The sequence below is a fragment of the Paramisgurnus dabryanus genome, chromosome 9 (genome assembly GCF_030506205.2).
Source record: "Paramisgurnus dabryanus chromosome 9, PD_genome_1.1, whole genome shotgun sequence".
Lineage (NCBI taxonomy): Eukaryota > Metazoa > Chordata > Actinopteri > Cypriniformes > Cobitidae > Paramisgurnus > Paramisgurnus dabryanus.
This window is the reverse complement of record NC_133345.1, coordinates 40,162,462-40,178,624: the sequence shown is the minus strand read 5'-3', so window position 1 is coordinate 40,178,624 and position 16,163 is coordinate 40,162,462. Positions and strand designations below refer to the sequence as shown.

At 39.9% G+C, this 16,163-nt stretch overlaps 1 protein-coding gene across 4 annotated transcripts in view; it reads right to left on the bottom strand.

The window, feature by feature from the left end:
- Positions 1-16,163, bottom strand: part of trip12 (thyroid hormone receptor interactor 12) — a 44,424-nt gene that overhangs the window by 8,732 nt on the left and 19,529 nt on the right. For 3 of the 4 annotated variants that reach the window (XM_065265114.1, XM_065265118.1, XM_065265115.1), the window contains 25 exons: positions 16,023-16,118; positions 15,764-15,915; positions 13,841-13,876; positions 13,600-13,695; positions 12,852-12,944; positions 11,562-11,723; positions 10,039-10,107; positions 9,763-9,928; positions 9,562-9,679; positions 9,249-9,405; positions 9,017-9,170; positions 8,648-8,879; positions 7,498-7,616; positions 6,921-7,125; positions 6,735-6,835; positions 6,117-6,291; positions 4,948-5,089; positions 4,647-4,838; positions 4,340-4,491; positions 3,515-3,672; positions 3,351-3,424; positions 750-949; positions 489-616; positions 261-412; positions 15-157 (listed from right to left, as the gene is read on the bottom strand). In XM_065265114.1, coding sequence (XP_065121186.1) covers positions 15-157; positions 261-412; positions 489-616; positions 750-949; positions 3,351-3,424; positions 3,515-3,672; positions 4,340-4,491; positions 4,647-4,838; positions 4,948-5,089; positions 6,117-6,291; positions 6,735-6,835; positions 6,921-7,125; positions 7,498-7,616; positions 8,648-8,879; positions 9,017-9,170; positions 9,249-9,405; positions 9,562-9,679; positions 9,763-9,928; positions 10,039-10,107; positions 11,562-11,723; positions 12,852-12,944; positions 13,600-13,695; positions 13,841-13,876; positions 15,764-15,915; positions 16,023-16,118 — 3,472 coding nt within the window. The remainder of the gene's footprint in view (positions 1-14; positions 158-260; positions 413-488; positions 617-749; positions 950-3,350; positions 3,425-3,514; positions 3,673-4,339; positions 4,492-4,646; positions 4,839-4,947; positions 5,090-6,116; positions 6,292-6,734; positions 6,836-6,920; positions 7,126-7,497; positions 7,617-8,647; positions 8,880-9,016; positions 9,171-9,248; positions 9,406-9,561; positions 9,680-9,762; positions 9,929-10,038; positions 10,108-11,561; positions 11,724-12,851; positions 12,945-13,599; positions 13,696-13,840; positions 13,877-15,763; positions 15,916-16,022; positions 16,119-16,163) is intronic. The other variant, XM_065265117.1, reaches the window with a different exon arrangement.

Sequence of the window (16,163 nt, the reverse complement as noted above, 5' to 3'; positions counted from 1 at the left end):
AGAGTTTGGGTTACCAGGTCTTGCCGAGCTCGGTGAGCCAGGTGGGGATGTTTCCAGTCATTATCACCAGAGGATCTTGTAACTGTCTGTTGGCCTTTGCTGTCAGTTTACTGTTAATAAACTCACTAGTGGGAATGATCTCCTTACATGCAGCATTCTGACAGAACAGAGACAGACACGTGCTTAGGAAGGTGTCATATAGTGGCACAACCCTAGTTACAGTAGATTATGTGCAGATGTTGGTGTATGTTAGTACTTACATCGTACAGGTAAAACCAGTATCTGCTGATGGAGTGCAGGACCCTCAGCAGCAGAATCACCTCCATTGAAGGATCATCAAATGTGATGCCCTCCGGAGGGTCAGATATGAGGTATGACTCTAATGGGTTTGCCACACTGGGACACACACCCTCTGAAAGGAGCAAAACGCACACATGTATAAAATAATGTATTCATTCAGAGTACATTTCACAAGGGTTTCTTCCTACCGTGCCACAGTTCGTCCTGTTTCTTGGCATTTCGAGGGGATGTTTTAGTGGGTGCCGTCTGTGCACGGCCTCTCTTTCCTCCAACAGTGTCTTTAGAGCCCTCTTCGTCCTCTCGGACCGGCTTATACCTGCAACGTCCCCACAAACATTAAAACAGCATCTGTGACTAGCACTTCTTATAAGACAAATTCTGTCCTAATCTCTTCTTTCATGAATAAACAAAGACATTTCAACTTAAAACTGTGTAAGCATGTTGTGTACCATATAGTGTGTGTTTTGGTCCAGATGCCGGCGCGTCCCAGAGGGTTTGCTTCATCATCTGTGCTCTCTCGCTCTTCTTCGGCCTGTAAACTGAACTGCCTGACGGCCTGGTACACGGTCATGTTGTACGGCAGCAGGTGCTCGCCTATGTAAAACTGTAGCCTGTGACGCACACTTCCTGAATTCAGGAACTGAGCCGCCTGTGGGAAAGGGTATACACACTTTAGTAATCTTTTAAAGATACTTTAAATAGTGTACACCAGTGTTCTTCATTGCAGGTATATGATCATGCAGACGTGCTCTTTTTCTGCTCCGGACGCTAACATCAAAGTGGGTGATTCTCACGAAACCATTGAAACACCACGGCACTAATGATTTTAGCTATAAAATGTGTAATATAGTAATATTAAAAAGCATCAGAATTAACACAATACTGTGTTCTACCTTGCACAACATAAGAATTTATAATTTGTCAATTTTATCTCATTTTCTGCTGAAATTCTCATTACCGGAATGTGTCCGGCTGTGTTTGAACATGCGTTATGTTGTCATTTAATCAAATTAACACAAAAATATTTAGAAAAAAAATAAATGGACGTTTTGCTAGACTACTTTAGATGACAGAAAAAATATTTACTGAATATTCATGTATAATAATAATGAAAAAAAAAATTAGGAAAATGATGTGTCCATGCCTGATGTTCTCATCCTCCGCAACACTTTTTGAGAACAGTTTAAGCACACATACAGAATTTTAATAAAGTTTGATTTTGAGTGACCAAGCACATGGACCAGTTACTTCAAGATGGCTACCAGGTAAGATCATTTTTTTACAGTTAATTTGAAATATTGTCTTGTCAGAATGCTTACACGACATTTTGATTATCATTACCGCAACAGATGCTTATTTAATGTTAATTTAATTAATAGAAGCATAATACTTTGATTATAAATGCATGTGCAGAATCTCCAAATTATGTTCTTTCAGGTTTGTCATGTCATTTTGAAAATATGTCAGTGTTGATGTTTTCTGACTGTTGCGGTAATGAGATTTTTTAGGACTAATTTTTTTAAATTATGTTACAAAAAGTGTTAAATGATAAGTAAAAGTGTTTAAATTAATGTTCCCATTTACTCCAGACTTTGTTTTTCAATGTCTGGTGGGAAAAAAAGTAAATTTAAGCAATTTTTACATTTTCATGCTTGACATTTTTAAAACCAAGTTTTCATGAGAATCACCCAAGTACAGTGAGATCAAACTGCTTCTTATACTTTCGAATTGGTCTCACGGCACAGTAATGTCACTCGCCAAAGTGTCTGTGCAGCATGAGATTAAGAGAAAGGTGGGCCCCTAGTGGGTCGGGGGGCACTGCATACACATATTAAAAGAATGCTTAGCATTAAATTCCTGTTTGTGTCATTAAGGGAAATCATCTTGTCTCAGTTACAAATTTGACTGGTAAATGATAAAGAATCATTTGGCCTCGAATTTGTTGCATTGCAACAGATTGATAAGCAGACATGCTATTTTTGACGAAATGTAACGTTTGATACTTTGCATTAAAGGTGGCTCTTCTATTGACTCTGACCTATCAGTGTGTCTCTTGAAAAAAATAGTGAAGACCACTGGTGTTCGCCATTTTTTGAAGTGAAATACTAGCTTACTATGTAGAAAATATTGAAGGCTTTGGTAGGTGGTTTTGTCAAGAAATACTTTTTGTTAATCTTTGTCACATTCTGATGACAGTCTAAAACACACTAAAGTGGTTAAGTTTTATTTACATAAATATTTGTCTTCTTTGAAAGGTGCAGGACCATAACATTTTTGCCCAATCATTGAATTAGGTCCAAATGCAATAAAAGGATGTGTTTCTTGTGCAACACTACCTTTTTGTGAAAGCAAAGTGTTGGTCTTTAAGCTGTGATCATTTGGCTTAATTTGATTGGTTGTGTTGGCTTTGTTAAGCAGATCTGGCAACCCTGCACTACCTTACGCTCGACTACCTTGAATTCATCCTGAACCGACAAAGCATGGAACAAAAATTGATGTTAAAATGACCTTAAAATAATGAGGGTGGTTCACATTTCGCGTCTAAACCTGCTTTTATATTTTTTTCTAATGTGGTATTTTAAAAAGTTGAAGTATTTTCAACTGGATGCAGCGTCCCATGCCTGAAAAAAAAAACTGCCGCCAGTAACGTATTTGACACGTGCAAATGATGCAAAATGTGAACTGTCCCTTAGATGCACCTATGAAGAAAAACGTCTGGATCAAGAAATAGCTATAAGCAGAGTTTATGCGTTTTGGAAGAGTTGTGGCATTGGAGAGCGCTTTGAAGGGAGGGTGGGATCTTTAACTTTAAAAGCTAGCTTGCTATGGCTAGCTTCTAGGAAATTACTCATCATACATTTAACCATTCAAGACAGTACTTTGCTATTATAATATGACCTCAACATTGCAAAATAAAATATGAAAGTTGAGTCAAAACACACTGCATTGTGGGTAACGGTACACAAACTACATAAATCAGAAACCGAAAAGATAGCATGATAGTATGCTAGTCCAAATCTAAACGGATCAGATAAAAATGTACTTCATACCAGAGACTCATCAATCTCATCATCTGAACCATCATCATCACTGTCTTCATCTTCCTCTCTTATCCTCCCGTACCCTGAGCAGACAACACAAAATCAATCATCTCATCTGAAAGTCAAGCACAGAAATGACAAAAGAGCTTATTCAGATTCTTGTGTGTGTGTACCTCTAACAACAAGGTATCTCTCGATGGCCTGTACTAAGGCCAGGGGGTCGATTTTGACCGGGCCGCCCTTCCACTGCTTCACATTAGTGCAGTCTGGATGTCTCTGCAGCTGACACTTCAGCTGATGGGTATTAAAGAACTTAAGTGCTTGTGAACCCCTGCACACATAAAAAAAAAATAACGTACAAAAATCAGATTAGCAACACAAAAATAAAGTCTTTAGGTTTCTAAAGTGTGGTCATGCCAGACAAGAGTCATTTACATGTTAAGTTAAAGGAACAGTACGTAAGAAATTTATATCAATGAATCATAAAATGGCCCTGATATGTCACTAGACATTAAGAAATCATTTTCATTTCACATACTTATATCACTCACAACAGTCATCTGGCCAGGATATTGTCATTTCAAAAGTGGAGTTGCAGCCCTCATCTGATGTTTATGTTGTCATTTTGCGTATTGGCCACCAGGTGTGTGATTGCAGTACCAGTTTTAGCCACAAGTTTTGAAGCAAGTTAACTCAAAATGTTCAAGCGTCCAACTTCTGCTAAGTTATGCTTCTGCTAAGAGTCCTATCAAGTTTTTTTTTGTGTGTTTGGGCATGTTGCTTGGTAGGGTTCTGGGTATTTTGTGATATTATAGCACTCAAATCTGGTTAAAGTCTGATCACTGACAATAGCAATAAAAGCAAATATCTCATCCACAAGCCGATTTCATTTATGTCTGCAGCATAAACAACGTATTCCTTGAAACCAACCCCTTTCCTACAGTACATTTCTGTCTGAAAATGTGTCTTACTAAGACCTCTATGAAATGACATATTACCTGCTGCCATTGCCGTTCCCACTTGGAAAGTCATGCACTTTAACAGGAAACTGCTCCATCTGACTGAGGCAGTTATTCATCTTGTGCACCAACGACAGTAGAGGAGCGTTTTCGGTTGGCTCCAAACGTCCAAGAGGTTCCTGTCCTGGAATCTGAATCCCATAACATAAACAATAAACTACAGAGAACAAAAAGAGCCATCTATTGACAAATATTGCCATGCTAAGGAAGAAACGTAACAGATGATTGTTTGAGTAAAGAATCTGCATCAGTCTTTAAAACCGGTTCAACCATCACCCTAACTCACCGGGCAGCCGAAGAACACATTGAGGAACCTCTTGATCCTCACATCTCTGCTGACAGCGTCACGATCGCTGTTTGATGTCAGATACAACAACATCTGCTTCACGAGTCCACTGTGCTGGATCTCAAAGGACGAGACGTCTGATTCGGACACAATACTGCTGATCTCCTCTAAGCACTCCACACCACGGTCGACCTGAAACGCACACGTGCAATAGTTTAAGACAAGCTAAAAAACTAAAGGCTTTTAACTGAACTTTGGTTATAAAGGCTATTTTGATTAATGAGAGAAATAAGAAGGTTACCTGCAGGTTGAGCTGTTCTGTAGCAGTACAGAGTCTCTGCAGGACATTCAGTGCTGGGTTGCTTCCATCCACGCTCTCTGAGTTAAAGTAACGCTCTACAAACTTACTGGCTTGCTCTTTTATCCAAGCCTTTATCTTATCCCTGTAAGAAGAGGAAAACATTGTAATTATCATCAATAGCTGTAAATTGCAAAGTGTTAAGACAAAAAAAGAAGATTTTTGTTCTATAGTTTATTATTCACACTTAAAGGTGCAGTGTGTAGATTTTAGCGGCATCTAGCAGTTAGATTGTGAACTGCAACCAACGTCCCAGTCCACCATCGACCAAAATGCATAAAGAAGCTACATTAGCAGTCACAGGATAAACATGTTTTTATCTACGACAAAATACAATGGTCACAAAACGCGCTCTGTAGAGCAGTTTGTCGGTTTAGAGCTACTGTAGAAACATGGTGGCATAAAATGGCGACTTCCATGTAAGGGGACCCGCGGGGTACGTAGATAAAAACAGCTCATTTTATGGTAATAAACACGCAAGTTCATTTTGTATAGTCTTTATAGAAGGTTTCAGCAGTAACTACATAAACAAGCGGCTTTCGTGGTCTTCACGTAACTTCCGATAAACTCCGCTTTTTTATAAAGTCCTTTTAAAGTAGTTTATTTATATAATAAGCAAAATTAACAACACATAGATTACCTAGGAAACCAAAACATTTGTTATTTGCAATGAGGTATTTGTTTAAGAGTTCAGTTTAGCAACTAGTCAGACCAATAAACAAACAGAATCCGGAAGTAAAGTTCTCACCAGACGCGTATGGCTTCACCGCACCTGCATCTGATGAAACGGTCTATACACAACTGATAATATAGTTATGTATATTGAATTTCATTTTAAAAGTTACACACTGCACCTTTAACTTAAGTAACTATATTGGCATAAATGAGAAATACTGTGAGCATACATGCTAATATTTTAAATAAATGCACGTTAAATTGAATATTTGCTTTGGTATGGTATAAAAACTATGCAAAAACAGTGAAACATTACTGATTAAATTGATTTTGTGACATTGTCATTAAAAAGTACAAAACAGATTGTAACAGCGTATTTATTTTATGCTATCAAACAACACAGACCAATGCTAGTTTTAATGGACATATAAGCATACCTGTTATTTGAGACTGAGTCTTTGGGCGGCACACGTGCCAGACCGCTGACCCCTGCGGTGCGTGAGGGCTCGGAGTTAGCGCTGTTTGTCTGGGTCCCCAGTTTACCCCAGGTCTTTGGATTCAGACTGGCCAGGAAAGAGGACTTGGGGGACTGTGTGGTGGTCGGGCTCTTAGCTGTAGGGGAGAAACATACAGTAGATTGAGATAATGTAATGGCCACGTCAAAGCTGTGGACCAATGACAGTGTACTGCTCATCATATGATACAATGCAAACTAAAGGTGAAACTCAAATTAATATGCATTTTTTAATCCCATTTCAATGTACACATAATTGAAACAAATGCATGGTTGTCTGAAACACTGTCCCACGTCATGTGACCAGAACTTCTCTGAAAACACTGCTTTGTAAGGCACTGTTCTTTATAAAACTGCTTTGAAACAATATGTATTGCAAAACAAGATCAAGACGTTTATAAAATCAAAATAAACGCAAATAAACAACTCAAAATGATTAATTTAAAGGGGATTACCTCGTTTTAGGAAACAAATAAAAAGACTTTTGAGACAATTGTCAAAAAGATAAATTTATTGCAGATTTGAACTGATTGCTGCATACCCTGATTATCCCCTTTGTCGTCGTCTCTGGGTGGGGAATACTTGGGGCGCCTTGGTCCTCTTTTAGGAAGCCGCTTTCTTTTAAGCACATCACTCAACCTACTAAAGAAGAGACATATTTGTTTTTCACTCATTCTTGGATGCCACCGGGCCGACAAACTTTCGATGGGTATGTGTGGTTGTGTACCCTTGTGGGCTGAGGTCCAGAGAGTCATCCATGCTGTGCTGGAAGCTCGGGGAACCCAGGTCGGGCGTGACGTTGGAGGCGGCTGTACTGGTGGCTGTGGTGATGGTGGTGGTGCAAAGACTAGCCGTGCCGCTTGTGCATGCTTTTGGAGGGCTGGTAAGAAACGCTTCCGATTCGGCAAGGTTCTTTACTTGGTGCATCACACCTGTACAACAAACATGCATAAACAAGTTTAAAACATTCAGCCTTGAACTGTGGCTCAAGCTAGAAATACTTGGAATTTTAGAATGCATACATATAAATAACATGCATGTAATGACGGTTTGGTCTTAATAAGCCAAAATGCCTTTAGCTGACGGATATATACATTTTTTTGAAACAAAGCGCAGTGTTGTTCAAATACTAAATAGTCATACACAAGGATATGAATTGATTCTTGTAAGAATTATGAAAAGGTATGAGGAAATAATAAACAACACATGAGAGGAAAGATACACAACAGAAAGTGTAATACACAAGCAGTGATATCATAAACTTTTACTTCCCTACAGGCATTTACTAAAACCAGATTCAATACCTTCACGTCTGAAATAAACACTGAATACATCGGGAAGCTTCTGCATGAGAATCTCAGCCATCTGCAGAGAGCCCACTACAATCTTCAGATCCTGACTGGACAGCATGGAAGCTATGTGACTGCAGATATAAGACACATTCACATATTAGGACATAAATGAAATCTGTATGTTGCAATCACACATAGAGATGCACCGATCGACCAGCCAGAGACCGCAATTGGACGATTTTACGCATGATTGGCCTGACCGGTTACAGAGCCGTTTTTTTTTTGCCAGTTAAACTTTCTGTCCAGTGCATAACTTGGTTTAAGCCTCGCATGTTGAGCAAAAAGATGCACTTTGTAGAATATATTTATATTGTATCAAGACTGATATGTGAGGTGCTACGGGTGCTCTTTGGGACCTCTCAGTTTGCTTTTAAATAATGGTACTGATGTCATACACCGATTGGCCTTGCGCATCGCAACACAACGTCAAACACACCCAGTATTTACTTTGGACCTCAGGTGATTGTAACACTAACCAGTCAGACCTGCAAATGGTGCCACAAAAAAAAAAATAAAACCACACAATCATCATTTTCATGATCGATCATCAATGCCACGTTTGGGTACTCGAATAACTTACTTGTGCCCATTCCTACTCAATCACACCCGCAGCCACAAGGCATTTCTGAAGCAGCAATCAGTGTCATAACAGATATTTGGACATGTAACAATGTCATTGAGCCTGACGGAGTCTGAAAGCACTTTTTTTTAGATCCAATTATATAAACGAAGATCCTTTAATTTAATGCAGTTAAAAGTGCAATGTTTAATATTTTTTATGAAGAAAATAAAGTTTTTTATTTGTAGCCCATATGCTGTCAATTATAAAACTTAATTGTCAAAAATCGATAAAGGCAGGTCACACCTACAGAAAAATCAGTCGAGAAAATTGCAATCGGTGCATATCTACCCATAAACATATGCTCCATGCATTAGTTTACATTAGGCATGACCCTAACAATGCCAGGGTCATGGGTTTGATACCCACCAAATACAAATACTAAATAAAATGTATCATTTGAATATACTGTCAGTCTTGATAAGACTATATAGATATATTAATTTCAAGAGATGAGCAAAGTATACTTTGCTCTTAACTGACCTGGACACAGCATGGTTGCGTAGCACATCTTTAAGCAGCTCTGCATCTGCAAAATAGATGATCCGTAGGATGGCTCTAAGGCACTTGTGTCTGACAGCAGGCCCGGCCGAGGAGCTGTACACCTCATACAGAACCCCAAACAGAGTCTTTATGAAACACTTAGCAAGCTCAGGGTCCTCTTTCATCAGCTGAGCACGTGCATCTTCTCTCCGCACCTCCAGGTGTCCTCCTCCTGTGGGGAACCAGTGACATTTGTAAAAACTCGAAATACATCATCACATTTATGGCAGACGGCCAAAAAAAAAAATTTGAAAATGCACAGACATGTAGTTGAAATGATCTGGAATGATCTGTTAGGCGTGTATGTACCAATATTAGGGTTGGCCAGAGGGTTGGGTTTTCTCTGAATGGCTCGGGCGGTGCCAGTATCTTCATTTATCTGCTGCATAGAGTTGAAGTCGATGGTGTAGACTCGACCGAGAGTAGACAGACTTATCTCATCTTCTCCATTCTGATGAGCGGTCTAAGAAATCAAGACGTTTAGGAAAATGCAGATATACTGAAAGCCAGATCAAGGACATGTACACAGCGCTGAGTGTACCTCAATAATGCGGCTGTCGATTCGGTTGTACGGGTGCCACAGGCCTCTGTCATCTCTCCACTGCCAGATGGCACCCTCTGTGGTCTGGGCACTGCCCTTTTTTAGCATGGCATCCACTGCAAAGATGCCCTCTCTGGGCAGACACGGCATCAATTCACTACAAGAGAGAGATACAAATTACATGGTGCTCAAACATACACATTCTTTTACATTTTATAAAGTTTGGAGCTCTGCCTGTATACCTTTATTTCATGAGTTGGAAGCAGGATGAGAAATCAGCTATATAGACAACTAGAAATTAAACATGAATTACCAGATGAGCGAGGTGAGTTCATAAAGCTCCTGAGGGCTTCTGGGCACAAGGTCGATCTGCTCTTGGCAGCTCCCATTAGATGCTCCACAGAGCAAGAAACGCAAAGTCTCTGCGATATCTGCAAAACACATTAATTTATCGTTCAAAAACAGTAGGATATCAATAATCACAAACGCTATGGATATGATATGCGTGACTCACTTTGTTTCATGAGTTGTACGGCCAGACAGGGGCAGTTGGAGCACATGAGGGAGAACATGCGGACCACCATGATGAACATGCCCGAGCTGAGCACAGGTGGAGTGAGCACCAGCAGCTGCTGAATATTGGTCAGCAGGTCCCGGGACGCCACTTGTTGTAACAGGTTCTGTGACAAAATGACACACAGAGCACTCTTAAAGACCTCACGAGAAATTCATTAGTAACGACACTTCAATTTGTCTGATAATATTTGCTATGGGCGTGTGATCATCTCACCTCCTCGTGCTGAAAGTTGTCCACCAGCCTGGCAAAACAGAGACAAGTGCTTTCGACGGATTTCTTATCCTGTAAAACATGTTTCAAGATGATGATTCAGCAAACACCGCTGTAGATGGTGTTGATTTAATAGTTTACACCCAAAGCCAACGTACTGCCATGGCTGAATTTTAGAAAACGCGTCTAAAAGCAGTGACACAACAGTAAACACATGTGATGATGAAGGGGCCGATCACACAGAATGCATTTATGGCAGTGGCAGGCGCCTTTTTTGAACGGTTTTCTATGGGCAGTGAGCGTTATGCGCTCCCGTTTTGGCCACCTCATGCGTTTTAGGGAAGCACTCTTGAATGAAAAAAAGATGCTCACTGTCTCCTGTGTGTTTGTGCACTTCTCACCCTCTTTTTAAAGTTTCTGCTAGTATAACAGTTAACAACAAAAGAGCACTCACGCTCATATATACACCAAGACATTTCTGTAGAAATTACAGTATTACTGGGTATTATCGGCAACTAGCTGCCAGTAACTTGCTGTATATTTTACATGTATATTATTTACTGGCAACAGTTTGTTCAAAGTTAAATGAACATGAAACATTTTCAGTCTTTATCTTCTACAGTAAGTTACTGGCAACCAGCTGCATAATTACAGCAAATTTTTTTACAGTGTTTACAGTATAAAATTTGCTGTAATTACGCGCCTTGTATTTCCAAGCATTTAAAACATGTTTGGTGTGATCTGCCACAAAGTCTGCTAATGTGGAGGCATACTATGTGCATGTTAAAGGCAGGGTGCATGATTTTTAACTCTTTCCCCGCCATTGACGAGATATCTCGTCAATTAAGAGAAAACGCTTCCCCGCCAATGACGAGATTTTCCGTCTTTCCGCAATACCGCTATTATCCACCTTCCGCAACTTTTTAAACCCAGAAGTATTGCCCTATGGCAAGCGGCTGCATGTCCGTGTCTGTTTTAAAGATCGCTCTGAATGGGATCTCTATGAAAAGTCCGTCACAAAAATGGAATTATCTCTGCTTTTTGCTCAAAATGTGGTGTTTTTGCAGAAACCTACCCATATTCAAAAGCTGATTGCAAAAGAACCACTAAAGGTAGGATGAAACGTTTTTTTTTTTCTTTCATTTGGTATATTGTATGTTTATATATTTAAAGAAGAACATTTTCTGAAAGGCATTAAACTTTGGTGAAAATCATGAAAAACGCTGGCGCTGGCTGGCAACTGTTTTAAAAACGCTGGCGGTGAAAGAGTTAAAAAACACTTTGAAAAAGGGAGTCTGGTCAGGTACCAAAACACACTTGTAGCCAATCAGCAGTAGGGGGCATGTCTACTAACCGACATTGTTGCCTATATGTCGGACAGGTGTATCAAAAGAAGGTCTCGATTCTATTGGGGTAGGGGGTGTTTGTTTAGGTTATTTCAAATGTCAACATTGGCTTTCAGATATCACGCACCCCTACTTTAATGAGATATTTTCAGTGTTTCTGTGTATGTTTCAGGTCATCACCTGGTGTGTGAGTCTCTGAGTAAGCAGGGGCAGAGAGTCAGCGACGAAATGAAACTCATCCGGCGTGATGCTCTGACAGCAGTTAGCAGCGATGGCTAATGCGTTCCTCTGAGCGTTGATGCTGAAGAACTCCAAGTACAGCAAACAATCAGCCAGACCTCCCTGTAGAGAAACACTTTCAATGTTACATCTGGATAAAAGCAGCAAACAATAATAGCACTGACTCAGCATTCTAATTAAATAAAAAATTATGGTTTGTTTGGTAGCCCCTATACATAAAATATTAAGATTAGCATCTTAGCAAGCACATTAGAGGTCTTAACTGGGATTCGTTGTGTGTAATAATACTCAAGTCAATCGGAAAACACCGGCCGTGAGCAGTCAGTTAGCAGCAATGCACGAAAGCACATTTGCAGTCTAAAGCGTGCCTTTTGGTTTCTATGGCGACAGACAACTGGCTCTTGTTTTGAACAATTTCGCGACCACACGCTGCACCTTCCTTTTCCGAACCATCTTGTTATATCTAAAATGTTTGCTCTGAGAGCACAGAAATGGTAGCAAATAAGTAACGGTAATGTCTAGCCCATTGCACTGAACGAGCAAACATTATTATAGTTCAAACAGACAAACAGTCCTTATTATGTAAGCTTACTCAAGATAAAAAAAATGCAAAGCTGTAATGTAAAGTCATCCTTCAGCGAGACAGTAAGTACATTTTTTTATCTGGAATAATGAGTGGATTAAGCTCTTTTAGTCAGTAAGAGAGGAATAATATGGATATGCATCAAAGTCAGGTATAAAGGAGTACGCTGCAAAGGTACGACAATGTTTTACAACTTGCTTATTGACTTAATACTGTAGCAATGTGCTGTGAAACTTGCTGAAGCCTCGGTTCTGCATGGGTCTGGGTATCACATTCACAGATCTCAAATATTTGGACCTGTGAAGACCTCTAATGCACATGGGCGACCCTCACAATCTTATTGCACAAGATGATGTCGGTGAATGTAAGTGTGAGCATTAATCTTTAATTTCAATCTCATTTTACCGCATGAAAAAAGGAAAATATTGGCTAGTAAAAAAACAACATGGCAGAAAACTTTACATTAGATAAAGCATATGTGTGTATATATTTAAACGCTTATGTTCTTCTACAATTGTTAATAAGCCATGTTTTACATCTCAGACTAATGGCTTTTTTGACTAATGACATTACAAAGGCAAGACAACCACAATTTCTAACCAGACCACATTAGGCAGAAATGTTTGTCTTAACCAGTTAGTACTTACAGCCTGCAAGATGGCTTTACTGTGCCTCCGTGACAACATCTCCAGTGCGGTCAAGGCTTGTTCTGCAACATCTATAAACTGAATGACCTGAAGCTGTGGACATAATGAGACACACAGATTTCAGATGATACACAAGCAGACTCGCAAATACAATACCAAATACACATTGATAACTCCTTTTATAAAATTAGTGATTTCTAAATGCTGATGACCTGGTATAGACGGTTTCATCGGACGCACGTGCGCTGACGCGATACATGTCTGGATCCGAACTTTACTTCCTGTTAATGGTCTGACTAGTTGCTAAACTGATCTCTTGAACAAATGTCTTGTCGAAAATAACATATGTTTTGGTTTCCTAGGTAATGTTTTTTGCTTGTTATATAAATAAACTACGTTTAAAGAACTTTGTTGTTATTTATTCGTAGCGGAGTTTACCGGATGTTACGTGCGGACCACGACAGCCGCTTGTTTATGTTGTTACAACCATCTAGAGTTAGCTAACCTAGTGTGAAGTCACTAAAAATAACATGGTTTAAAATGTGGAATACTAAATATGATGACTGTTAAAGATGTTTATGATGTGGGCAGCCATATGTGCTCATCCTAAAGTTTTAAGAAAATATCTGTTTGGCATTGGAGTTAGTGTGAAATACACAACTTATAATTTCTTTTAGTTTAATTATGTTTTGTTCTTTTAAAGTATTGGCTAGACAGGTTTTCAAAAGAACAGTAAAATGTAATTTACCTTTTCCAGGAAGACGGGGATTGCGTCCACCACCACAGCCGAGGAGCGCGGCAGAGCCTCCATCATGTAGGTGAGGGCGCGAGACGCATGATTCATCTGCAGAAAGGACAGACGAAGTGGGAACTTATTACATTATTATCCAATTCTAAGTGTGTTAGATTTAACTTTTTTTAGCCTTCACATTGTTCAGACTCTGTAGTGGTAAAAACACACCCACACAACTGTAGCTCCTAATACTTACAATATCAAAATTATGCTCCATCTGTAACAGTGTGATCTGCAAAAATAGAGAACATAAGGGTGAGCGCCATTAAAAGTACAATTCAGTCTAAACATCATTCACTGGCAATCTAATGCAAGTAAGTATATAAAACTGTATAGCACCATCTCAACCTAAAAAAAAGCTCTCTGACAAGCTTTAACAACTTCCAACAATACAGGCATCTCATGCACAGTGGCGTAAACACAAATCAGAGGACCAGTCAAAGTATTACGTTCACAAAGTCTCTTTCTGTCTAACTGGGCGGTTCCTGACAAGAATAAGCTGACCACTTTCATAGGTGTGATTGGCAAAGGACAAAAAAGCAGGAAAATATATGGCACACCTACCATGACGTGGCGACATATATACGCATGCACTCACGCACACACACACACACACTATAAAATGAAATACAGTTGAAATATAATTTGAGCTCAAAATTGATTGATCTGAGTGGCCAATCGTCAATCTGCGTGGGCAAGTGCCACCCTGACCATTATGTAGCCTTGCCACTGTTTCAGACTGAACAAAATCAGTCACTTTGTGCATTTAAAGGTAAATATATCAGTGTGGTGCATTTTAAGAGTAAAAATAAGTAACTAGATCTATGAGGATTTTTATGTTTTTGTAAATAAATGTGTGCCCTTTTAGTAAAATCTTTGGTTGCATATGGTAATAATAATAAGGCACACAAGCCACATACACAACTTGATAAATGAGATTTGTCATTGGTCAAAACATGTTTAATGTTTATAGAATAATTAGTGGGGGCATTTAATACAGATTAATTATTGATTACAACACGCTGAATTTAAAGTGGATACTGTAACACTAAAGTTATTCAAATGTTGTGACTTTCTGGAAAGGCAGTCAAGTGCATTTGTCTTTTGCATAGTTCTTTTGGCACAGTTGAGCTACGCGTTTCACACACACACACACACACACACACACACACACACGCACGCACACGGGCAAACCAGATCCATGAATGTGTTTGTTTGTCATTATATTATTCTGTAATCGCAAGATTCACAAACCATTAAGAGGAGCAAATACAGGCGTGTGTTCGTCAGGATGACGTTGGATCTGATTCGTGTATATGCGTGCGTTAACGTAAGTGATTACAGAATAATAATGCAAGCAAACGTTTTGACACAAACGCAACTTTATATTGATATTGCGAGACAGCATTTCACCTCGACGAGAAATCTGATATTTACATTACTGGCATAGCTTGATTTGAAACGGACAGTTTTGTCAAAGCAGCAAACACCTGGCAGGTTCTCTTAATTTTGCTGTTTGTCTCTGCCTATTCCTTCTATCCAAGCCCAGCGCCACTGATTTAAGTCCTTTATATATAAGGTCGTCTTACCTAGGCTAGGCTTCATTTACTTAATCTTCATCCTGCTGACAACTTGTTGTGACTTTTCCGCAGCCGCGCGGCATCTGCAGCTGGATCTCAGCCACACATCAAAGACCCCTCCCCATTCTACCTCTGATTGGCTAGTTTGTTAGTTTGGTTGAGAGTGAAAGATGTGTTTCTCTCATTCTATTTGTAGGCGAACGCATGATTTTTTTTTAATTCGCAGCCAACACCACACGCCGGTGATCCGACTGCAAGCTTTTTGGTGAGCTCTGCTTTCGATCGTGACAAATAAATAAACTACTTGCGGAGTGATATGAGGTCATTTATAACGGTGCCTTGCAACCCCCCCCCCCCCCCACATACACACAAAAAAATTGGATTTGCATGATTCACGAAAGCCTCATTTTCAGGTCGGAAAAGCCGGAATTCCGGATTTATCCGGAAGAATCACACCCCTGCACTTTATGTCAAACTCCATGACCGGCTTTGAGGCGAGAGACAATTTCCTGTCCCGTTTCAAAGAGGGCTGCACTCACCAGGGCCGGTACGACGCTCTTGACAGGAAAACCCCCCAGTGTCTCCTCATTGCCCATCACTAAGAGCTGGCACATCTCTATAGCAGCTTGGAGCTGCTGGGATTCATCTCCAGTAGCCTGCAGGCCCTGTAGCAACTGTTGTGCCTTTGAGCCTAAAGTTTGGAAGGAAGCAAAGGGGTTAAGAAAGCCAATAACATACAGAAGTGATGAGCAATCATCTCACCAAAACAATGTCACAATCACAATCGAGGTCACTTACTAGCTCCACTCCCTATGGTCCTGTGAAACAGCTGAGACATACGGGGCCCAAAGGGTCCGAACAGGTGTGGAGGAAGGCCCCTGGCCTCGAGTAGAGCTGTAAAGAGTAGAATTTTAACACATTAGATACAATGATCGTTTC